Consider the following 26,171-nt stretch of genomic DNA (forward strand, 5'->3'; position numbering starts at 1 on the left):
CCTTTTCCAACCCTCCAGACAAACAGAACTCAGAATTTTTACGATTGGTAGCAGCAAATACTTTAATATTACAAAATAATAGGCATTTAATAATGTACAGACTGGAGGGTAGAGACTAACAGACTAGGATCAAGGCAAGAGTAGTACAACACAGTGTGTTCAGGTTACTGGTGCCCAACCACATACTTAAACCTCATCATTGGCTAATTTACAGGTAGACTCCATAGAGTTGTGTACATGTACTGATATATACACCAAAAGAAACTTTAAACATGGCAGTATCCCAAGCTCTTCATGTTCTTGTAGGTGAGATAAGGTCACAAAAACTGTATTCTCCAACAACAGAGTTTAACCAACTTGTAATCAACACAAAGTGGAAAGTTCAACACAGATATCAAAAGTTTAGTAATACTTCCTGAAAAAAGTGCAGCTCAAAAATTAACACAACTACAAAAAAAAAATACCTACCCTACTGTTTGACAACAGTAGAATATCAGTTTTCCCCGAGTTACACGAACAGAACTACAGCAAAGTGTTTACTGCTAGACCCTTAATTACTCCCACCATTCCAAAGGCCCTCCAAATATATGGAGGGTAATGGTTGCCTAAATTTATGCCACGAGAGTGAAAAGTAATTTTATTTAAAGCCTGTGTCTAGAAATATACTGTTACGACAAAATGCAAGAGTTGACACTGTTCAGTCTAGCTTAGAGTGTCCAGAGAATTCTACACACTTTCAGCAACGGAAGTGATTGTCAAGTGTCAACAAGACGGGAAGGAGATCAATATGACAAGACCGGGTTGGCACTAAGAGTCTGACATTAGTACACAGCCATGTACATAATTACCCATCTATATATATATATTTATATATACACACACACACTAACAAATTTATTGCATATAATTTATATTTAATAGTTTAAAACATGCCACATGAATTAGTTATCTGACAAATGCATGGTTTCAAAATGTTCTTCTTGCAGTCTTAAAAATCATAGCTCATGCACTCCAGGTAAAAGATGACAGAGGAGAAAGCCAGGCAGGCTACCACAAGTACATTGTCCGAGGCTGTCGGAGTGACCTCCCCTTTACATAAATATATATACATGTGTACTAGGAATAAAATAGTAAAACTATCATACACTCGTAATATTAAACGTAACTGTAATACCATAAATTTGTAGTGATGACATGGATGGAGACAGCTCACAGAACACTCTCGCTATTACCCCTTGTAGCAGTAACTTGTTACATTATCATTTCTTACACAATCCTATATCATAAGCTACAGCACAAAAATACCCACTGGAAATAATCAAATCCCTAACCTGTATAGCTGTATTAAAAGAAACTAGATTCAAATGATTTTTCCCTGAATTGAAAGTGATTTACAATCAACACACAAACTTTCCAGTGGTTCCCCTATCCCCACTGCCCTCCATGAGTTTTTATGGTGATGCTGTTACTCTTCACCAGTAAACCGATATAGAAATGATGGTATTTCTTCTAACCCTTGGTCAGACTACTCATGAATACCCTGATGTTGATAGATTAGATTTAAATCCTTTAGCACTTGACACAAATAGAAGAAATAGTCCCCGCCAACACTATTCCAGTGGTATCAGAAGATAAAATCTCATACAGGAATACAATAAATGATGATATATATATATACTATGTGCTTAATGCATATCATGTTATACTCCATGCTCTAGATATGTTAAAAATAAATAAGTCATAAATATTAAGAAACATCTCAACTTCATAACAAGATGAAATTATGATTCATGAACAGCTGCATCGGTTAATCCTGATGAAGCTTTTATGAAGCCTGAACAAACTTTATATGTTATCGTAAAGTATTTAATCGCCTTGTGCTTTACTACATTTTTGTTGACAGAATTACTACCAGACCACAACACAATGTAGATTTGGGTGTAATTCTTAACTCATCACAATATACTGATTTCCATCAAACAATGACAGGTGAACTGTTAACGGTCCACTATCTGCATATTATATTACCAATTAACACATCTGAAAATTTTCAACATACACATATCATGATTTAGTGTTACAAGTATCTAAAACATGCAGAATACATGACAATCTAGCAGTTATCATAACTTTGAACTTTCCAATGAATGATACATCTGAAAAGGGCTTGATTTACAGTTACCACTAAATGCTATGTGGGTGGTACTATAGGATTCATAGCCATCTAATTGTCATATCGACAGGAGCATTATCGCAAGTTAGTGCTAAAATACAAAAACTTAAAATGCTATTCCCTGACTGTATGGCACAAAGATACAGCTATATCCTTTGTTGTTCTTGTCCAGCTATAATGGAAGGTTGGCCTCACCTTTAATCTGCTCAACACAATTTTTACCTGTACAGTCAATAAAGCTGATATAATATGGAACCTAATGTGAGGAGGACTGTCGTTATAATGAAGCACACACACGATATCCCTGTGTCAAAGGGAATAACGCAGTCCTTAGTACACAATAACTACACTAAACAAATCTCTCATGCAGCCAATCATCCTATCACATCAGCTTCTCATCTCTACACACATACAAGTTACAAAACCAAATCATACATTTTTTTTTTGTTTTGTTTAAAATTACATTTACATTAAATAAGCTGTAGAGGTCTGATGAGAGTAATGGTTGATCATCACTTCATATGGGTAGCCTACCCGAGCTACTTCTCTCTTTCACCTAATCATACAAGCTGTCGCAAGCTTCTGTCCAATACAGGTAAACCTCAACACTACTAGCCACTTTGGTGGCCGTGCAACAGGTTCATGTGTCACCATTCTGGAGGCCACACTTCAGATATGAGCCACACGGGCCGCTCCAGAGGCTAGTTGGACAGGACACGGCTCTCAAACATCCCCGATACGATTCTTGACTGTTATCAGCTATCCTCTACTGAAGCAGTGTGGCCGGGAGAGGAGAACAGGGGCGTTACAACCGTTAGTGGCAAGGGAGAAAAACAAAGGTCCTCCGGGAAAACGAAAAAAAAATCACCAGAATCACGAAGCAACAGGTCCGGTGTGATGAAGACGCAACCTACACATGAGCGCAAGAAAAGTGTTAAAATGCCAACATCCAGACACAGTCCCCCAGGCCCAGGGCAAGACCTGAACACGGGTGGAACATCAGACAGACTGTCCCATTCATCCGTCAGTTCATGGTCAGACAAGTTCCATCTGTTGTGGCATGCAGCTAATGTAATGTGTTATAGTATGAGTGATGAGAGGAAATTCCCTTCCCATTGCTGGCCAAAAACTGCTTCTAATATGGCAATGTTTTATGTCTTGTTCTGTAACTGTTTGCTTTCAAATTCTATCTTCTCTAATTTTTTCCACAATTCTTCTCGGTCTTTCTCCTTCTTTTTCTCTCTGTAAACATGAAACATTATAAGCTTACTTCACTTAAATTCAAGCAGAAATGTTTCATATACATGTAATCAGCACCTTTATTGTATAGTTTGTAATAATAAATGAAATTAATTGATGTAAATGGCATTAAAACCCTCATAAATCATGTTTGCCTCTTTTACAATACATAATCTAGATTTGATGAATAAATATATTTGTGTAAATATTTTTCAATTTTTTAAAATAATGTACAAATATAAATAGCAATTATTGTCAAATTTTACTTGTATAAAGGAAGATAATGATACAACTGTATAACGATTATTATTTGCTAAAATTATGAATTAACGAAGGTTCACTTGAGGAATCACTTACTTTTGTCGTTCAGATTTATAATTTGCCGTTAATTCATCAAATAACTTTGTATTCATTTCCATGAAGGTTTTGAGTACATTATAGACGAGGGCTACAATGGTCTGGTTCCAGTGCTCTTTTGATATCCGATAGAGTGCTGGGAACATGATAGGGAGGATGGCTTTGGAGCTTTCCTCGATCAGACTCATTATGTATTCATTATTCCAGTAATACAAGGCCCGCTCTGCCACCTGTCAAAAAAACACAGCTGGATTGTAGGATTTTGAGACTCTTGAAAATCAGATTTAATAGTGTGAAACATCAATATTATAGAAATATTATGGAACCTCATTCATTACAGCAGAATGTGACGAAATTACAAAATATATACCTATTACTATGTGTGTCTGACAGAATACATTATTGAAACCAACAGTTTTGCATAAGCTCCAATACATTCAGTGTCTGATAGGTTGAAGAGATACACTATTATGTTAAAATTGTAAATTCATAATACATTGTTTTATACTGGTTTCGTTTGGAGATATTCTGTATTTGCATATTACAGAGTTATCTGCCCTTACAAGAGGGTATTGTTTGTGACATAATGTGCTTGCGAGTGCAACGTCATACTTTCGTGAAATGTAACTAATTTAAAACATAATTTGTTGCAGCTCTTGCATATAGTTTCATTGCAGGCCAAAGATTTACTGTTCTTCTTTTTGTTTGTTTGTTATTTACCTGAAAGTGAGGGCTGGAGACACATCTAGAAATTTGTCGGAACAAAGGATCCAGAATGCGTGTAAACTGAGCAGGCTCTATCACATCCAGGATTTCCTCAATCTCTCCTAGGAACATCACCTGTAATCAATTGAGGTTAAAAATCATTACAAGATTAAACTGAGCAGGCTCTATCACATCCAGGATTTCCTCAATCTCTCCTAGGAACATCACCTGTAATCAATTGAGGTTAAAAATCATTACAAGATTAAACTGAGCAGGCTCTATCACATCCAGGATTTCCTCAATCTCTCCTAGGAACATCACCTGTAATCAATTGAGGTTAAAAATCATTACAAGATTAAACTGAGCAGGCTCTATCACATCCAGGATTTCCTCAATCTCTCCTAGGAACATCACCTGTAATCAATTGAGGTTAAAAATCATTACAAGATTAAACTGAGCAGGCTCTACCACATCCAGGATTTCCTCAATCTCTCCTAGGAACATCACCTGTAATCAATTGAGGTTAAAAATCATTACATTAACATTATCACCAACCACCATTAGAATACTTGTCAGCCACTTTCTGGAGAAGACTTCAAAGAAACAGAGGAGGATATAAGCTTGCAAGTGCTCTGTAATTAATAATTCTATCTTCAATTATTGGTCACTCTTCTAGTAAAAAGGTTTTAAAATCCAAAAACAACATGGGTAAAATACTATTTACTGTCAATTAGTCCCACCTTCCAGTGATTATAATGTCACAAAAATCATGTCAAAAGATGTTACAAACACAAGAAGGTGGGACTAATCAATGATAACTTTTTATTTTAAACAGCGTTTTTGTATCTCCAAACCCCCGTATTGGTTTCCTGTCCACAACTGAACCACACCTGTTTTTGATTAACATTATATTCTGTTAATGAGGATTGCAATCAGCCAAATATGACCCACATCAACTTTCGAAAGTCCAGGCAAGAACATATGATCCTAATCTACAGAAATTTCCGGAATACAACGTTCAGTCAGTTTAGTCATGTGACTTTCATCAGCACTTGAATTTATTTAGGGCACATTTGAAACAAAATGGCAGCATATGTAATGATTGTACACGGGTTGTAAAATACATATTATGACAGAACACTTAACATTAATTAATATAATATAATATTAATATCAAAACATTGTATTAAATATAATCTAAATATGCATGAAAATTGAATTTAGACACTTCACAAGGAAATGACATGTAAGTTACGGCATCAAATGGAACCGTCACGTAACAGTTGGAAATAAAAAGTATCTCACTCACAAATATTTCTTAACTGCATATTTTTTTCCAAAAATCAATATTTAATAAGAAACCCAAAAACATAACAGTTTATCTTAGTTCCGTTATCTGGTAAATAATATCGACAATGACCTTTACTCATTGGAATCCATTTGCAGTGTCAATATTTTATTTATAAACCCTAATATTTACCTCTTTTTGGCTGCAGGTCTTGGGCCAGTACTTAAGCAGTCCCTTTATTACCTAAAAGAAAAACAATCAGGTTTATATTTCAGATAACAAGGAAGGATTAACATAATACTGTAGAACGTGTATAATAGGAAGATCTTGTTTTGTTGTAAGTGTTTAGTTGGTCCCAACCAAAGTGTTCACTTTATATTCAAGTACACTTAACTTGGAATACTCAGATAATTTTTTAAGTTAATGAGGTTTTCCTGTACTTTAGTTCCTGCATTTTTATTCTATAATTTCTTTTTATCTAATACCAAGCATGCCTGATTTTATATATTGAAGGTAAAAACTTGTATCATCGATAATATATTACTAATAAGAGTAAAAAAATCTTTACACAAGTTTTGCTGACTCTAGGTTTAGAATTCTACACCAAATACTACCAAGAAATATGCAAATTCTTTACAAAGGTAGCAACAGTATCCAATTTCTTTGATTCTAAAATAACAGATCACCTCTTCTGTTAATGCAGCATCTTTTTCCAAAAATTGCACCACACAGTACGCAAGCTGAAAAATACAATAAATTCATTATGTATGAGATCAGTCATGAAATATAGAATATATCCAAGATGTATAGCCAACACCGTCATTGTATAATGAGTTGTTTATTCAGGAAATAGCAGGTCAAACAGTTTCGTCCGTATCATTGCCTGATCAAGTCCAACAGGCATGGGGTAATCGTAATCGTGTAATCGTAATCGATTGTAATTAATTACATTTTCTCAAGTAATCGACAGTAATCAGTAATCGAAGGCTATTTTGATTACTTGTAATCGTAATCATAATTGATTACAGTAAAAATTTACTGTGTAATCATAATTACATTTCGATTACTTTTCAATTACATTATACCTATTATGAAGTTGAATTTTGCAGCCAGTATACTAAGTTTAGAAAGTGTAAAGTTCAACTTGTCTGCTGTAGATCAACTAAAACTGAAGATAGATGTAACAATGTTTAGTATTGGTCTATAAAAAATATTTTATAATTAGTTTTATGATGAACTGTAAGGCTCAAAGAAATAAAGAATACGAACGAATTGTCTATACAGGTACACTTTATAGCTAATTTCAAGTTTCACCAGTGTGCCCATGGGCATTATAGCATGTTGTATTAAACAATGGAAAGCAGTGTTTTCATAAAAGTCAACAGGTATTGACTAAGATCAATTCAGTTGTTTCAGGGAGTATGTCCTCAGATTTCCAATGAACTTGTTGTTTTAGGAAACAATGAGAAGTCAATTAATTCTGTTTGATATTCCCAGTAACTGTTCTTTTTACCTGTACAGTCAACCAAGATTTATTTGTTTAGCTCAGAAGCATAAGTCACATTTTTGCTTGAAAAAAATCCTTAAATTATATATATACTTGATTCATTTTTATATATTTAACAGGCATTGCATTGTAAATGAAAATTATAAATATAAGAAAAATTACACTGCTACAGATTTCCGCTTTCTCACTAGAAGAATCAAGAATTAGATTTCAGGTTTAAAATATCTTCTTGTTGTGTTATACCGTCATCTGCAAAATGCTGGTTATCAATTAACCACATACGAAAAATACACATGGTCATTTCTTAGACACACCAGTTTAAAAAGCATGATGTGGGACAGGTGTAAACTTGAAACTAAATTAACAATTTAACTAATTCCAATGAAACTATTTTATATAAATATAACTGGTCTTGGAATGCTATCAAATCGTAAAAAGGAAAAATTGAAAATATTGTGATATATGATAAAATTTAATAAATCAACTAAATAGGTAATCGAATGTAATTGAAAGTAATTTCAATTACTTTTTGTAAAGTAATCGATTGTAATCGATTACAGGTAAATGGTACCTGTAATCAATTATTAATCAATTACAGCATTTTCTCCCAAGTAATCGATTATTAATTAATTACATTTTGAAGTAATTGTGCCCATACCTGAAGTCCAATAGGGGCAAAACCAGTAGACCTACTACCTGTATAAATCTCAAAAACACCCACCACCTGTCTGTTGAGATTGTCTTTTCTTTCATACCTACGGGTGTAATACTGGCTGGTCTAGGATAATACACTCATGCCGCCCAAGGCTGTGTTGCATGGTTACCCATGCAATAAAGCCTCGTGATGTCACGGCTATAACAAAAATTCTATTTCCTCAGTAAAATTTTTAACATTTTTTAACAAACTCGACTGGTTTTACTATAAAAGATGCAAACAATGGAATTTTTGTTGAAAACATCACATAATTTTTCATGTATGAAAAATTGACTTTAAGCCGTAGATTTCTTCGAATTTATTTCAAAATGGCGGGATACTATAGTTGTAAAATTGCAAAAAAACGTCAAGGTATGAAAGAAAAATACTCTTTCATAAGTGGATATGAAGGACAGGGATATTCTACCCTCGGCAAGCCTCGGGTTTTACTACATTTTGTGACCCTCGGGTAGAATATCCCTATCCTTCATATCTACATATGAAAGAGTCTTATATTCTGTATCATGAAACATAAAAATTTTAAATCTGTATTGTTCAAATTTATATCTACTGAAATCATCCAATTCTGCTCTTTGTTACTATAAAGGATGAAACTGATATGTGATATTACCTGTGCATGATAGAGATTGAGTGTCTTGGCCTTGTGTAGTGGTATTAAGACTTTGATCAGAAACTGTCTGTGCTCATTCTTTAGGGGTAAGGCAAATCCATTGATAATGCTGTGGAGGAAAAAAACAATTACAGATGTTAAATCAGTCTGATTTATAGGGGAAAATCTATATATCCCAGTAATAGACACTTACAGAACTAATTTATCCACCCAGGGGAAAATCTGAGATCCCAGGGCCATGGAATTCACTTTTTGTAAAGGCCCTTTAGACCTTTCAATCTATGAACAGCATTTGGTTCCATCAAATCTGTGAATTCAGCAGAAATTTGTCGAAATGGCTCCCTTTAGGCCCCGCCCCTCTGGGCCCCAGGGTCAGCCAGGACCAATATGGATATGCTGTTAAAAATGCTATCTCAGGCTAATAATTCTAACCCAGTTTTATTAATTTTTTATGAAAACTAAGCAAATAATGTTCATAAATGTGTTTTTCCTATATAAACTATAGTATATTTGACACCCTCCCAAGGGGAAAATCTGAGATCTCAGGGCCATGAAATTCACAATTTTTGTAAAGGGCCTTGAGATCTTCTAATCTATGAAGAGTATCTAATTCCATCAAATCTGTGAATTCAGCAGAACATTTTTTAAATTTTAGCCATTTTGACCCCTTTTGGGCCCTTCCCCTCTGGCCCCTGGGAGTCGGCCAGGACCAATATAGATATGACATTAAAATGCTATTTCAGGCTAATAATTCTAACCCATTTCGATTTTTAGACTCCCCTTGCATTTTTACTATATAATGGCACTGTGCATGACGACCACCTGTCTAATGTGGCTAACGAGCGGTCATTTTAGCCCCATCAAAGTTGTCTAACGACCGGTCGCTGAGATCGACTTTTCCAGCACCGAGTAAGCCTACAGTGTGTGTGTAGTAGCGTCCCTTTGACCTACTTCTGGTAACTAACTCCCTTAGTAAGCAAATGGCAGCCATTACTGAAACCTAAGCTATGAATTGTTTATACAGGACTGTATGGTTTTTAACCTAGCGGTCGTAACATTTGAGGTACAAATATATTTGCCGACTTGAAGATGGAAGTTTTAACGACCGTTTATGCCTATCAAAGACTGAAATTATGTTTGGTCGCAAACGCCATGTGCATGAAAAAATCACTCGTAAAGCATGATTTTGAAGCCATAACTCGGATGATATGGTAGGCAAAATTAAACATGCCCATTTATATAATGTGTTCCGTTATTCATTGTTGATTTTTAACATTGTTATACTACTAAGAAATGGTCTGTACTTAACTCTTTTCTAATAAGGCCTTTAAAATTACGTTCGAATTATCGCCCGATGAAACCTGGGTATTCTCGATGTGTTTATCAGTAAACTACGGTCCCATTATTGGTAGAAATGCTACTGAAAGTTAATATGTGTACCTGAATTGTGAATTTAATAGTTTTGAAGCTATATATTGTAAGAAAACGCCTCCAAATCGATCTTTCATGTCCCGAGGTTAATCCGTTAAAACTGGTTACACTACAACATTTACACACGACTTGCCAGCGAGAAAGTGTTGTACGAAATATTACATGTATATGATGTATAAGCAAATAATGTTCATAAATGTGTTTTTCCTATATAAACTTTTGTTTGTTTGTTTATTTTTACGTCCTATTAACAGCCAGGGTCATGTAAGGACGTGCCAGGTTTGTTGGTGGAGGAAAGCCGGAGTACCCGGAGAAAAACCACCGGTCAACGGTCAGTACCTGGCAACTGCCCCACATGGGATTCGAACCCGCTTCCCAGAGGTGGAGGGCTTGTGGTAATATGTCGGGACATCTTAACCACTCGGCCACCGCGGCCCTCCTATATAAACAATAGTAAACTTGACCCCCTTCCCAGGGGGAAACTTGAGACCCCAGGGTCATATAATTCACATTTTTTGTAAAGGACCTTAAGACCTTTCCATCAATGAAAGGTATTTGATTATACCAGTCCCAGATTTTTGAAGTTTTAGCCTATTTTACCCTTTTTTAACCCGCCCCTAAGGCTCCTGGGGGTCAGTCATTGAAACTTTGTTAATAGGATTCAATGGCCATCTCATAAGGATAATTCTGACAACATTTGACTAATTTCCTTTCATAAATGACCAAATAATGCTCAAAAACGTCAAAAAAATGATAATGAAAGTATAATAACATACAAACCTGCCCAGAATTTCCAACAGCTCTCCAACTCCATTAAAGGACTCAGTCTCATATATGAACCTACAGCCACAAGTATGGACATTACATTTATTACATCAATTCCTTTTGTAAAACAATATCTTTATATTAAAGATGCTCCACCGCTGACAAATGGTATTTTTTCATTATCAAGAACAGGATCAGACCATTTGGTATTTTTCTTCAGTTACAAAAGTTACTTACTTTACACCATTACCACGATTGGAAAGTTTGAGCATCTAATTTTACTTCAAGATAAAAATATTAGAAATAATTAATTTGCATCCCGAAAAAATTCCACGGCACTATGTTCTATATAGAATGAAGTTCTGACAGCGCATGCACCAAAAGCAAAATAAGTTATTTTATATTATTTTTTGTGTTAATTAGACTTATATACACAATTAAACACCAATTATTGTTCAAATGATGAGTATCATTTATGGTCTGTCGGCGGTGGAGCATCTTTAACCAATTATTAACTAATATTTCATTCTATTTTCATTTGACATTTTTGATATAGTGACTGAGACTGCTACTTCTTGGAATGTCAAAGAAATACTTAAATATAATTTTCATTTGTCAAAATTAAGATTTTGTTTATCTTTAATTGGTCTTAAGGAACACATGCATACTATTAACACAGATGAAAGATGATTTACAAACAAAGCTTTAGTAATATCAATTCTGTATACTTGGAGAAGTAATGGTAATACCAAGCTTGACTGCCTCTAGGCTGTGTTAATTCTGATAAGTCCAAAATGGATTCATGTTTTCTGGTGACTTACCTGAGAAAGATATTATTAATCTGTTTTCTAATGAAAGCTCTGAGACCCAAAAATTTGCCATAAATCCTATGTAACACAGTCTTTAGAAAATCTCTTTCTCTCGGGTCTTCACTATCAAACAGCTCCAAAAGCTGCAAGAAAAGTTCACGTTAATATAAATTAATTTCTTACACTAAATCTATATGATGCATATTTAACAAGAGGCCCAGAGGGCCTGTATCACTCACCTGGTTTGCAATGTCAAGTAATGTTCTGAATACAGGTTCATTGTTTCTTTTCTGAAAGAATTTTAATATTAACCTCTAAATCCCCTATTGGGCCCCACCCCTCCCGCCCCCAGGGGGTCAGAGCCAAAATTTATACAAGTTCTGTTCCCCTTCTTCCAAGGATGTTTATGGCCAAATTTGGTCACAATCCAAACAAAACTCTAGGACAAGAAGTGATCGATAGGATTTACCTCTATTTCCCCTATTGGGCCCCACCCGTCCTGCCCTCGGGGGACCAGAGCCAAAATTTATACAAGTTCTGTTCCCCCTCCCCCAAGGATGTTTGTGGTCAAATTTGGTTACAATCCCTGCAGAACTCTAGGACAAGTAGCGATTTATAGGATTTACCTCTATTTCCCCTATTGGGCCCCGCCCCTCCTGCCCCGGGGGGGGGACAGAGCCAAAATTTATACAAGTTCTGTTTCCCCTCCCCCAAGGATGTTTGTGGCCAAATTTGGTTACAATCCATGCAGAACTCTATGACTAGTAGCGATTTAAAGGAAATGTTGACGGACGGACGGACGGACGGACGACGGACGCCATGCCATGACATAAGCTCACCGGCCCTTCGGGCCAGGTGAGCTAAAAATGAAACTCGTTTAGCGCTTTATTGAAGAGAAATCGTTTCTTGCTATTGAATACTATATAATGGCAGCAAAATTTTGGATTTCCACCGCGCAAGGATGTCAAAGTTAAATAATTGTGACATCCGATGTACATGTAATTGGTTAGATCCAGATGAAGATTAAGCTGTGTCATTGATATTAAGTGCCATAAAGTCAAATTGGTCTGATTTCCACTTAGTTGTATCATTTTGAAAACCTACCACCAAACACTTCCAGTGATCCCTGAATTCTAATCAGCTTTAAGCAGAAGTTGCTGGAAGAAATTCTATGAAGTTGTAGGATCAAGTGAACTACTCTAAATAAAAAACAAATCCTAGGTCAATATACCTGCAGCACAAATCTTTGGTCTATATATTTCTTGGCTAAACTTGGTTGGAAGTCTGGTGATTCTAGAAACCTCAGAAAGAATTCATATACAATCTGAAAGATAAAAGGGTTTTCTCATTTTAATAAAGGAAGGGAAGTGTTAATTCCAAACTTTATGACATGTGTATTTACATTGTTATCAATATAGCAGGCCAGACAAGTAGCTTTAATTGATTCTATATTAAACAATTTGCATGATGGTCAGAGATGCCTACAGCTAATCTAAAGACCTCGGCGACAGCTAACAGGTATAAAAAAGAATATCTATTTGGGATTTTTTTTCACTTAAGAAAGCATTACATGCCTAAAACTAAGGCTTTCATTGATGTCCAAGCTGCCAAAACAGTATGTGTAATTGGCCAAGGTACCCTGGAACATGAAACAACCAGCAGACATGTAACTGATAAACACTATTGATTATTTGAAGTGAATTCACCTGTAAGTGGGGCCAGGATGCCTCTAGTGTAGGATCATCTTCCTCCGGATCAAAGTCAGGATTGTCATTAGGAGGTAACGTCCGAAATATATTACAGGCGATCTGTAAACAAAATGTCAACATATACAGTCCTCATCAAATCTAATTATACAGGCATTTAATTATATATAACATACAAAAAGACTTTTTATGTATATCATCGCAAGATTGTTTATGAGGCAATTTAATTAGAATTATATCATCTGTATAAGATACCAAAAATACATCTTACTATCCATGACAGATGGCCCTTACTGAATTTTATGACATTGGTACATGACATCACATGATGTTGGTTGTGGTGTTAATACATGACCTGAAAATCATTGACACTGCATGTCACATGACCTGGTATAAAAAGGTGTAGATGTGTCACAAGACAAAAGCTCTTGTTTAACATGTTACATGCATGGCCTTGGTTTTGAAGTGTAAACAGACAAGGACATCACAAAACATCTGGTCTTTTTTTAATATCAAACTACAAATTAGAATGAACATTTTCATGACAGGTCTGGCTTGTTGGAATATAAAAGTAATCAAACTGTAGTTTTGTATAGCTAAGTTGATGTGTAGAGAGGATACCTGTTCATCATATACACTACTTTTGAAAGGAGATTATGTCAAAAACAGATGAGTATTTGAGTAAATTGCTACTACATTGAGTCTGGCCTGGCTGCCGTGCACACACGTGTCTACATGCGAGCAGGCCAAGCCCCTGTAAGTTGTAAGCTGATACTCCTTTTTCACACTTTGAGTATTGCAATGTAAAAGTTTGGCTTGATGAATTTAAGCCTAACAGTTTGTATGCAGTACAATGTATTATTGCCCAACAGCCATTCCCTAGTCCAGTGTACATTCTCCACCACACACCAGGCATGGCTGGCCAATCTGGGAACCAGCCCAGTCTCTATAAATAGGCACAACTGCAGTTTAGGCTAGACTATATATAGAACAACAGGGATATTTATGATGCTTTCCACATCAATACTAAAATTGTGAAAGGTGTGCCAGAATATGGGCTAGGATATTTCCGGTATGGGATAGACAGCTATACTCTTGTCACTGTATCTCACCTGTGTCGCAGGCTAATTATACATGTGTATATGTATATATACTAGGCTTATTACACACCTTTTACACGTTACAGCCATTAACTCCAAATGTAACACCAATTTTAACCAGCCTATAATGCACTATCAGTACAACTTGGAATGAAATTAGATTTAAGGCAAAGTACTGTTTGATTCTTTCAGAATATCTAATACTCCGTTTCTGATGACTCATTTGAGAGTAATATTCACACACTCCACTATTCAATCAAAATTAGCTAGTGCTAACCTATTAGTAGCTAATTTTCATATATTTTATTGGGATTTTTCCCCAGTTACAGTACACTTACATTCTGGCCCGAAAATACTTCCAGCATATACACTGGCAAAAGATTTTTTTTCCTGGAAATGATTCAATAAGAATGCTTAAAGGATGAGCTACTGATGAATATTTATGATGTATAATCTCCAAAAAGCAAGATATGTGGACTAGTGGAAAGCCGTAGCTTTAGCACTGCTTACAGTACACTAGAGATTATTCAATAATTTGTCACTATACCCCAGCAATACATACCTAAACCTAATCCTGGCTAAGCTCATCTCCAGTTAAGAATCGAACATATCTGGCATTCTGATGATCAGGACTGTGATGATATATACAGGCCATGTGACCAGGTCCTGTCCCTGCTAGACTCCCCACCCAATCTATATCTGGGACTGACCCTGATCAGGACTGTGATAATATATACAGGCCGTGTGACCAGGTCCTGTCCCTGCTCAACTCCCCACCCAATCTATATCTGGGACTGACCCTGATCAGGCCAGGACTGTGATAATATATACAGGCCTAGTGACCAGGTCCTGTCCCTGCTCAACTCCCCACCCAATCTATATCTGGGACTGACCCTGATCAGGACTGTGATGATATATACAGGCTGTGTGACCAGGTCTTGTCCCTGCTCGACTCCCCACCTAGTCTATATCTGGGACTGACCCTGATCAGGACTGTGATAATATATACAGGCCCTGTGACCAGGTCCTGTCCCTGCTTGACTCCCCACCCAATCTAGATCTGGGACTGACCCTGATCAGGACTGTGATAATATATACAGGCCGTGTGACCAGGTCCTGTCCCTGCTCGACTCCCCATCCAGTCTATATCTGGGACTGACTCTGATCAGGACTGTGGTGATATATACTGGCCGTGTGACCAGGTCCTGTCCCTGCTTGACTCCCCACCCAGTCTATATCTGGGACTGACCCTGATCAGAGGACTGTGATGATATATACTGGCCGTGTGACCAGGTCCTGTCCCTGCTCGACTCCCCACCCAGTCTATATCTGGGACTGACCCTGATCAGAGGACTGTGATGATATATACTGGCCGTGTGACCAGGTCCTGTCCCTGCTCGACTCCCCACCCAGTCTATATCTGGGACTGACCCTGATCAAGACTGTGATGATATATACTGGTTGTGTGACCAGGTCCTGTCCCTGCTCAACTCCCCACCCAATCAAGATCTGGGACTGACCCTGATCAGAGGACTGTGATGATATATACTGGCCGTGTGACCAGGTCCTGTCCCTGCTCGACTCCCCACCCAATCTATATCTGGGACTGACTCTGATCAAGACTGTGATGATATATACTGGCCGTGTGACCAGGTCCTGTCCCTGCTCGACTCCCCACCCAGTCTATATCTGGGACTGACCCTGATCAGAGGACTGTGATGATATATACTGGCCGTGTGACCAGGTCCTGTCCCTGCTCGACTCCCCACCCAGTCTATATCTGGGACTGACCCTGATCAGAGGACTGTGATGATATATACTGGCCGTGTGACCAGGTCCTGTCCCTGCTCGACTCCCCACCCAGTCTATATCTGGGACTGACTCTGATCAAGACTGTGATGATATATACTGGCCGTGTGACCAGGTCCTGTCCCTGCTCGACTCCCCACCCAATCTATATCTGGGACTGACCCTGATCAGGACTGTGATAATATATACAGGCCGTGTGACCAGGTCCTGTCCCTGCTCAACTCCCCACCCAATCTATATCTGGGACTGACCCTGATCAGGACTGTGATAATATATACAGGCCGTGTGACCAGGTCCTGTCCCTGCTAGACTCCCCACCCAATCTATATCTGGGACTGACCCTGATCAGGCCAGGACTGTGATAATATATACAGGCCTAGTGACCAGGTCCTGTCCCTGCTCAACTCCCCACCCAATCTATATCTGGGACTGACCTTGATCAGGACTGTGATGATATATACTGGCCGTGTGACCAGGTCCAGTCCCTGCTAGACTCCCCACCCAATCTATATCTGGGACTGACTCTGATCAAGACTGTGATGATATATACTGGCCGTGTGACCAGGTCCTGTCCCTGCTCAACTCCCCACCCAGTCTATATCTGGGACTGACCCTGATCAGAGGACTGTGATGATATATACTGGCCGTGTCACCAGGTCCTGTCCCTGCTCGACTCCCCACCCAGTCTATATCTGGGACTGACCCTGATCAGAGGACTGTGATGATATATACTGGCCATGTGACCAGGTCCTGTCCCTGCTCGACTCCTCACTCAATCTATATCTGAGAAGAACCTTGATTCAGATGATGAAATAAATATATATATTATACTGACCATAATCCTGTCCTTGTGTAGCTCCCCACCCAATCAACTCTATATACCAGAATTCTACCATTCCAATTACAGCTTACTGATGGTTGGAAAACACTAATCAATATTTCGCCCCTTTATTCCAGTTGTCACCTCAGCTCCATACTAACATCCAACTTATCACTTATTTGGTTATGGAAGAAATGGGCTGTGCTATCGATGCATGGAGTCCATTCTACTGTGACTGTTAAAAATTTTATTACATGCATCATTGCATGGCCAAACAGTACTAAACCTTATTCTCCTCCATGATGGCACACTGGAAGATCAGATAATTTGTCATAAAAAGAAATCAGATGATCGGCTGGTGTTTTCATTCGACTATACAAATAAAATACAACAGTACCAAGAGATAAATTGTGAGATGTGTGTCACAAACATAATACCGCCCATACACTCCAAACAACTTGCACAGATATCCATTATAAATTGACTACCTCTAAACACTACAGCATTCCTCGTAGGTACTACAATACTGTAAATTCCAGAGTTATAACAAGAAAGGTTTCCTGAAGGTAGATTACATTTTATGTAACTTTATGATTCTAACAGTACAGTGACAATGGTACACACAACAAAACATTCCACCAGTTGCACTATAGCTCCCAGAAGTCTAAGACTCTTTCACACAGCATTAAAGAATTAATTTATTTTTCAATCTCAAAGTCAGCTGCCTTGCTCTTTTTTCTTTCTTTTCTTTGACTTTTCAGCAATATATTTACATTTACTTGTCACTTCTACTATATAAACTAACCAAGGCAAAGTGAAGAATATGACGGTATATATAACTGACACCCAAAACGTGGCCATATATGACATCACTATTATTGATGTGGTGACGTCAACTAATTTGACGTGATGACGTCAACTGATCACCATCAAAATAGGTGTTCATTTCGTGGATTAAATCGTCGTTGACAAACGGTTTTCCTGGTCTAGCTTAAACAATGTTAATGCAGAAACCCTAAAATGAGTTGATTATGTAAATATAAGCATTAAAGGGACAATTCAGTCTAAGAGAACATTAAAATTTGTACATATATCGGAAAAAACCAGTTCTAATAAAATTAGATCAGTCGGTTTTACTGTGATATGCCTGAAAAGCCCATGGTTGTGACATGTGTGTAGATGTTCAAACTCGCTCGCTGTCCGCCATTACACACTGTGGTCAAACTTCTTGTATATATGCCGAACCCTGTCCCTTGCTCGTAGAGTAATGCAACTTTTGTCTAGAACTGCTTAAATCGCTCTGACAGTAGTGTGTTTACCTTATTAGGTGAATTGTTTTGCCTAAAAATCATTTTATCGCCTTCTCAGTGATTATTTAATTCATTTGTTTAACGTGCGTGACTTTGGCTCGGGTTGGGTACAGCGTCCATATTGTACCTGCTTCATCGTATTGATCAACGATTTTATATTTCAACGATATTAATTAAAATACTTAACAATGACGTGGAATTTGTCAATATTTTATGTTTTATGTTTCATAAGAAATGTAGAACAATACATTAATGCTATATTTTGCTTCTTGGTTATGTAAAAGAATTAGCCTGATGAGTGAATTGTCTCTTTAAACTGTCTTTCTATGGCATCTATGGTCTATATAGATGCCAGAGCTTTGCAGACAATCTTAGCACGCATTATGAAATGATTGTCGGCATATCATTATATAGACCATAGATGACATAGAAAGACAGTTTATTATACAGAGGACCTCACATAATCGAATAACGGTTATTTGAATATTTCGGTTATTTGCATAAAATTCCGCGGTCCCGATTTTTTTCCTTCTTTATCTCTGTTTTTCAACTCCATGTATTTGAATAGACTTTTACATGACCTCCGGTTATTCGAATGAAATATTTGGGAAATTCTAAAAAAAAAATCAAATATTTTTCAATTTTGCAATATATTTTTAACGAAATTCTCCGATATATGTTTCAAGATACTTCGCTTTTATTAAAAAATCATTATGCTGACAGATGAACGTTATCGTATGGCTTGTTATTTTATGTATGAATCTGCAAAGGTATTCGACGCTGTTACGATTTACATCAGCAGCGGTAGATCATTACTTTAGTATAATCACTGACTCAATCATCTAATTAAAGAATTTGCACTTTCAAATATGTTTATTTATTAACATAACGTACCTTAGTTCGCGATCGGTTGGAGAAACCATGCTTCCTTACAATAATCACCATTCATAAGTAGTCTAGTTCAACCAGAGTCTTGTTGACTACGCCAGACGTGTGCGTATCAAGCGTCTAATTGAACAAGACATAAAAGCATGCAAAGTCGGCGTGTAATGACTACCGCAAGTTTCGTATGTAATATTGTGGATACAAAAGATACTTGCTACATTGTTTCATTGCTACTTGAATATGCATTTATTTCTGAAATGTTATCAGGCTTTTTGCTGTATCGATCAATCGATCAACAATACAGGAAGAATTCTCAAAACACATTTAAGTCCAGTGAACGCATGGCTTCATCACCTGCCGCCATTTTCAAATTCATACACATGTGTCAAAACAACACTGCTAGTTGATCGGCACTTTGAAGCTTTAATCACGATGGTAAGCTCTTTTTGCCAGTCAAATGTACGTAAATTTGTTTATTATTTAGGTTCAGAATTGCAGACATAAATTCAATCCTGTCTAGTTATTGCATTTGATATCGATCGAGGATCGTTTAGCTGTTTCTCAAAGATTCATGTGTCGATCTAACATAAACAAGAATCTAATATTGGAATATTTTTTGTTATTAAACAATTAAAATTGATCTACAACTTCGAAAATAATTACTTGTTGTTCGTTTTATGTGTAAATAATTTACCTATTTATCAAGTATACGATATCTATTTGCCTGTTCACATGTATGTGGGGGGGTCATACAGAGGTGCAAAATGCCATCTCCGCCTATTCGAATACTCCGGTTATTTGAATATTTTCTTCTGGAAAATGACTTATTCAAATAAGCGGAATCCTCTGTATATGTTATATAAAATTAAATAAATAACATTGCTGTTTATAAGCACAAATGTTTCACCATTGTGTCAACAACACAAAAAATTACTTTGCAGGTCTGTGATTACCATAACGGCAATCTATCTTAGCACTGTGTTATCATATAGAACCACAAGAATGACTCGGAAAACTGAATGTTCTCTTGATGTGAAAACATCATGCAGATATTTATTATTGACAGAAAAGAACTTCAGATGAGTTGAGTAGCAAAATGTTCCATCAATATGATGACAACAAAGACTTACCATGCGGACAATCTCAGGGTACACTGGGTCAGACAGTACATTCCGTGTAGCTGTTATGTAATCCACCAATTCATTGAGACAGGCTCTTTTCACCTCTTTGCTCTTTAGGTCAGACACTGGGTCCATGAAGTCAAAAACAACACAGCATTGCTGCAACTTCTTGATGAAGAGTTCAGACTGGTCGGAGCCAGGATTAGCATCTGTAATCAACATAAAATCAAAATGTTACGACATCAATATGAATACTGCAAGCATGCCGATGTGACTTGATAAAAGACCCAGGTCCTAGCTGGAGGTTTCCCATCAGTTATAACTGGAGCAAGGATGTTAAGCTCAATCAGACTGGAACAAGATACTAGAAATGATACTAGAATGATCATAACTTTATGGTTATCTTATTTTTTCCAGTTTGTTTTATGCATATATATATGTAAAAACATTTCATTCCAATGATTGTGCTTATTGGTACAGATCCCTGTTTATTGTTTTGGGTATCACTGACAATGCTGTATTTGTGTATTACAGAGTTATCTGCCCTTATGAGTAGGTATTGATTATGACGTCATGTGCTTGTTTAAGCATATTGTCATACTTTTAAGAAAATAAGGTGAATTTTGCTCACAAAATACTAGTGACGTCACAATGAATACCTATAGCCACACACAAGGGAGGTAACTCTATAATGTGCAAAGATGGAACACTTAAACTAATGCTGATTTGTTAAATGTTAGCAGCTGTCAGAAAAGAAAAAAATCTATATATAGTAAAGGTAACCTTCATACTAACTGCATTTCAAAAGAGTTTAAAATACAAGAAAATATACCTACCAGTGACTGTGTATCTTTTTAAAAGGATTGCTTTCTTATAACTTAATTGTAGTATGGCAAAATCAGTTTAAAATGTGTTTACAATATTTAATTTCCTTATATCGATAAAACAGTAAACAACACTACATTAATTTGTATCTTTATTTATTATATATTAGATTGTTAATTGTGCTGCATACAGCCGATGGCTTTATTGAATGATTCAGATCCATGTACCAGTACCTATATAGCTACCTTCATATTGTATATAGCTAGGACAGGTATATATCATGTTTGGTATACATATATGGAATCAAATACATGTGAAAATTAAATAAACCATAATTATTTAATAGGCCAGTCCTAAATATATATAGTGGACTACTGGACTAGCAGAGTGTTGTAATCTATCAGGTCAATACAAACACCTGTCTTTTAATTACAATACAGTTAATTATATGACTTGGTACGCCTCAGTGCTCCTAGCCTGCTTGTTAGTATTGTTGTGTTGGCCACGCCTCCAGTTAGCCATAATAACATGTAGACAAAAGCTATGACAGTATAATTGTATATCGGTATTCAGAGCAAATATTTTATTATGTTTTATCAAATTGTGCAGGCCTAGGTAGCATGGTAGATAATTGTACCTGCTGCCCTCATTATGCTATTATATCAGGTTTTCTATCATAATTAGTAGCCAAGAGAATTGATACTGAATTTGGAACAAACAATTTTTCATTAATTCCTCGTTACCACTTTACGTATCAGTCCATGACCAAAGTTATGTAATTTTGGCCATTTTTCAGTTAAAACGTTGGCCCATTAAGGAACTTTTGTAGGCTTGAGGGAGGGTCGAGGGGATCAGAGATGTTATTAATATTAATGGTCAAACAGAATCAATCTCTCTCTCTGTACATCCATATAATACATGCAGCTCACAAGCAGGAGAGCTTGAGGGTCTAGATCTGCTAATGATATAATAGGACTCATTACAAAACCAAACATAGCCTCAATGAACAAATTTTGCTTTTGAACCAATCAATACTGAAGGTTAAGGAAGAAAATCATTAAAGGTCATGTCCTGTGTCAACAAATTCTACATATATATACATCATAGCAAAATGAGCTAATTCAAGGGTAGGAAACTTATGCTTTATTTCCATTATTCCCTTTATTGTAATTTCTGCTTGTTTATTTGGAATAGGTGTATGCAATTGCTGCTTTGATTTGCAAAAATTTTAATGTGATAAAAACAAAAAATTTAACCAAAACAAATTGGTCACTTATTTATTTGGTAACAGCTGTTTGGGTTTTATTATATTTAGTTTCCTTTGACATCCTATTTACAGCAAGGGTCATGTAAGGACGTGCCAGGTTTGTTGGTGGAGGAAAGCCAGAGTACCCGGGGAAAACCACCGACAAATGGTCAGAACCTGGCAACTGCCCCACAAGGGATTTTAACTCACGACCCAGAGGTGGAGGCCTAGGGAGTTAGTTAATATGTCAAGACAAAATTAAAGCTGTGAACCAAAATATTCACAAATCTTTTATGGTTTTTTTCACCCTTTGCTTTTTTTTTATATTACTTGAAATTTAATCTGCTGATTAATTTGCTGATTAATCATATATTATCAAGATGTATAGTGTTCGTCTTAACTCCATGTAATAATACTGGGTTTCTAAACAACATGCATAGGTAATGTATGATTTACTGTCGATTAGTCTGGGACTTAAAATCAATGGTAAATCATACACATTGCCGACACTGTTCTGGTATCTAAAAACTGATGTATTGAATGTGTATGTTATACCTACAGCAATAACTGAACTATTTTATGACTGAAGAGTAGCTAGCAGCTTTACTGTGTCAAACTTGTTATCTGGGATCTTTTAATGACTGCTAATCATCCACAGAGAGATGCCTAATGAGAGTCAACAGCAGCAATCTTCAGAACAGAACAATCGGGGACAGCAAGCTTAAAGTGGGGGAGCTGTAGATGTACTGAAATGTCAAGGCTTCTTGGAAAAAGCATTCAGCAATAAAGCTTAAGGCTCCCTTCTAGTAAGTAAAACAAATCAATGAAATCAGCAATGCATATCAATAAAATATTAATATATTTATATAGGTTATGTATAATAAACTAATAATGGCTGCAAATGATAAATGGACAATGACCTTTGACCTATATTCCTTTATTGTGTCTTTGAGCTAGGAAGTACATAAAGAATGAGGCCCTGCACTTTATCATCATGCCATCATGCATCTATACATATTCAGGAAATGCAAAAGATTATATTTATTAACATTATACATTTTATATTACAGCTTCTGACCAATATGAACATGATGACAGATTTGTGACATTTGACGTCAACATGACTTTGAGTTGACCTTTTGATGTACAGATCAAACTTCAGAACTTAATGACTGATCTCTTAGTTATGATTATAATCAACACTTTTTTTTTCCATTGTTTTGAAAACATCTTTTTGATTGGAATATGTGTATAACAAATAATCATTATTAACCTCCACTGAAGTGAACTTAATAAATAGTGTTGTACATTTATAATTTTTCAGTCTGGTCATATATATATATGCAGATAGTTAGCCTGGTGTTCCGGATCCAAGTTGCAGATCTAGATCAGATCTCCTTTACATATATGTTCGTTTAGGATAATGTAAAAATTCCAAGATTATTATTTTATGACATGAGAAAGATGATACAAAGAAATCATGCAAATTAAACTAGAAATAGGTCTAGCAGGCGACTTTTTAAACACACGTCGAGAATTGTGAATGTAGCTAATTAAAATGAAATAATCAATACATTCAGGAGTAATTCTTATTTACAATGTGCAGTAATAATATCATTGGTAAAATTGAAAGGGTTGTGGTTAGGTGTTTTTTTTTACACCAGTGACTGTTGGGTGAGGCATGTCAAGCACAAGTCGGGATTGTGGATTTTGAAATACATGTAGCTACAAACTGTTTTACACAATATATTAATATTGAAAATTATTTTGATTCATCATTTGCAATCAAATTATTGAAATTGCCAACGAAGGATTACAAATGCAAAATACAGTGGTACAGTGGTTCAGTTAGAGACACACAAAATACAACACTGTAAACAAATATAAACACATGTCATTTGGTAACGTAATCCACGAGAATGGCGATATTTCGGTTCAAAAATTGACGTTCTTTTATCATCTTATTAGTACAAAGAGTATGGATAACATTAAAAGTACATATACAAGATGTTGTTTTTCGCATAACTTACCTTTTAAGTGGGGCAATGCCTGTAATTCAGGGGTATTTTTGGTTCGGTAATGCGACGACCCCTGAGAACGTTTTTGTTTTTTAGTTTTTATCGACACTTTGCTTGTGAAGGGGTCAATCCGATCCGCCGTTTTAGATGCCATGATTGTAGTTTATATAGTTATACAGTATGTAATCCTTTTTTAAAATGTATGAGAGTAGGCAAGCCTACTGTTTATTTCTCTTCAGAGCATCATGGCTCCTCGTGAATCGGATTGTCAAATCCGTGGTAACTGCCGATGGTATGTTTAACAGAAATTTACGTCAATTTTACCGTCAATTCCTCCTGAACATTGTAGAAGAATATCCAAATTATTGTTTACTATCGTAATAATATCCATAGATCACCATAAATATCCTTAAAACCAATTTACTCCGAAGGTTATGTAGGTTGCTACTTCAGTTGTGCAGGTTTATCTAATTCTCGTCATGTGGTACAATACACGAGAATCTACGTGAGTTGACATTATGAAAAAGGGGGGAAATTCAAATGTTAAAAATATTATGCCTCGTGGTCTATTTATGCATGAAAACCATCAGTGATAACTTTAACTTCTATTTACTTACGCAAATGGGATATAATTTACAAATAAAGGAGGTCAGGACCCCTCCCTACTATACTTTATCAGTAAATTAATTTGAAATAGGTATATATTTCCAGAAACATATATACATAGGCCTTATTATATTAATATATGGCATGTTCAAGTCTGATCTTTCCTTATAGAGTGCGGATCGTGTTCATATTTCAAGTTTGATATTTCGATGTTTTTACTTGAGTTCACATAACTACAAATTGTAAGTCTAAAAGGTGTTATTGATAGATTAGTCTATATGAAAGTTTTGAATATTGAGCAGGTATGATTAGTCCGCTAATCCTGCCTATCTTATTGGGGTTTTTTGTGGGGTTTTTTAAGTTTTGCCTAATATATATTAGGCAAAATTTAAAAAAAAAAACTAATAATATAAGCAGGTTTAGCACACTGATAATTCCCATAACTTGATGTGCAGTGCATGGCAGAATCCTCACATCCTCGATACTCCAGGCGTTCCGATCACTTACGATCTCTACACCCCTGAACTATCTCATAGTAAAATGAAACTTACTATGAGATAGTCCAGGGGTGTACACATCGTAAGTGATCGGAACCCTTGGAGTATCGAGGATGACATCCTCGATACTGTAGGGGTTACTATATAGACGTTTAATTGACTCTGGCGATCCCCCAATATACACCTCTGGACTAGGCTGTCTCATAGTAAAAATGGAGGAAGTCTCTGCAGGCCTGTAATTGGTCAGGTGGTTTTTTTTCTCTTAAAGTGCCTCGAAAGTTACAGAGAGAGCGACGCCCAACTACAGAGTAACATAGTCAACCACAGTGTAGTGTCGTGGATGTATGCATAGAGCTGCTCACCTAACGTTGTGGTTATCAAAATATCCCTAATTTACTTATTAACTATGACATACCACGACGAAATATGGACACCCGCTATGTACAGTGTATAGGCCTTTTCCAGGCGTGGATATAACGTCAGTGATAGTAACCCATGGAGTATCGAGGATGAGGCCTTATACGCAAGATGAAAAAGAATATCAGTGAAATATACCTGACAAGATGCGAACACAAACATTTTCAACCGCATGGATCTGAAAATTACTTACAGCTTATATAAATTGTGGA

At 36.4% G+C, this 26,171-nt stretch overlaps 1 protein-coding gene across 1 annotated transcript; it reads right to left on the reverse strand.

Moving 5' to 3' along the window:
- Nucleotides 1–44: 44 nt before the first annotated feature.
- LOC138318642 (serine/threonine-protein phosphatase 2A 56 kDa regulatory subunit epsilon isoform-like) lies at nucleotides 45–24,910 on the reverse strand. The gene is made up of 12 exons (XM_069261197.1): nucleotides 24,452–24,910; nucleotides 20,360–20,559; nucleotides 13,306–13,407; nucleotides 12,831–12,923; nucleotides 11,612–11,742; nucleotides 10,806–10,865; nucleotides 8,595–8,703; nucleotides 6,449–6,502; nucleotides 5,955–6,005; nucleotides 4,490–4,609; nucleotides 3,770–3,999; nucleotides 45–3,415 (listed from the first exon to the last, which is right to left on the reverse strand). Exons 1-12 carry the CDS (start codon nucleotides 24,591–24,593, stop codon nucleotides 3,325–3,327), a joined length of 1,383 nt encoding a protein of 460 aa, XP_069117298.1. The 5' UTR covers nucleotides 24,594–24,910; the 3' UTR covers nucleotides 45–3,324.
- Nucleotides 24,911–26,171: the final 1,261 nt, after the last annotated feature.

Source organism: Argopecten irradians, chromosome 3 (genome assembly GCF_041381155.1).
Source record: "Argopecten irradians isolate NY chromosome 3, Ai_NY, whole genome shotgun sequence".
NCBI classification, from domain to species: Eukaryota; Metazoa; Mollusca; class Bivalvia; order Pectinida; family Pectinidae; genus Argopecten; species Argopecten irradians.

Bases quoted from the DNA above. Each gene is read 5' to 3' on its own strand.
- LOC138318642 (XM_069261197.1), bottom strand. From the start codon at position 24,593: ATGGCATCTAAAACGGCGGATCGGATTGACCCCTTCACAAGCAAAGTG. The intron at 6,503-8,594 runs GTAATATCACAT...TGTATTTTTCAG, and splicing joins TCAATCTCTATCATGCACAG to CTTGCGTACTGTGTGGTGCA. The intron at 3,416-3,769 runs GTAAGTGATTCC...TCATGTTTACAG, and splicing joins TATAAATCTGAACGACAAAA to AGAGAAAAAGAAGGAGAAAG.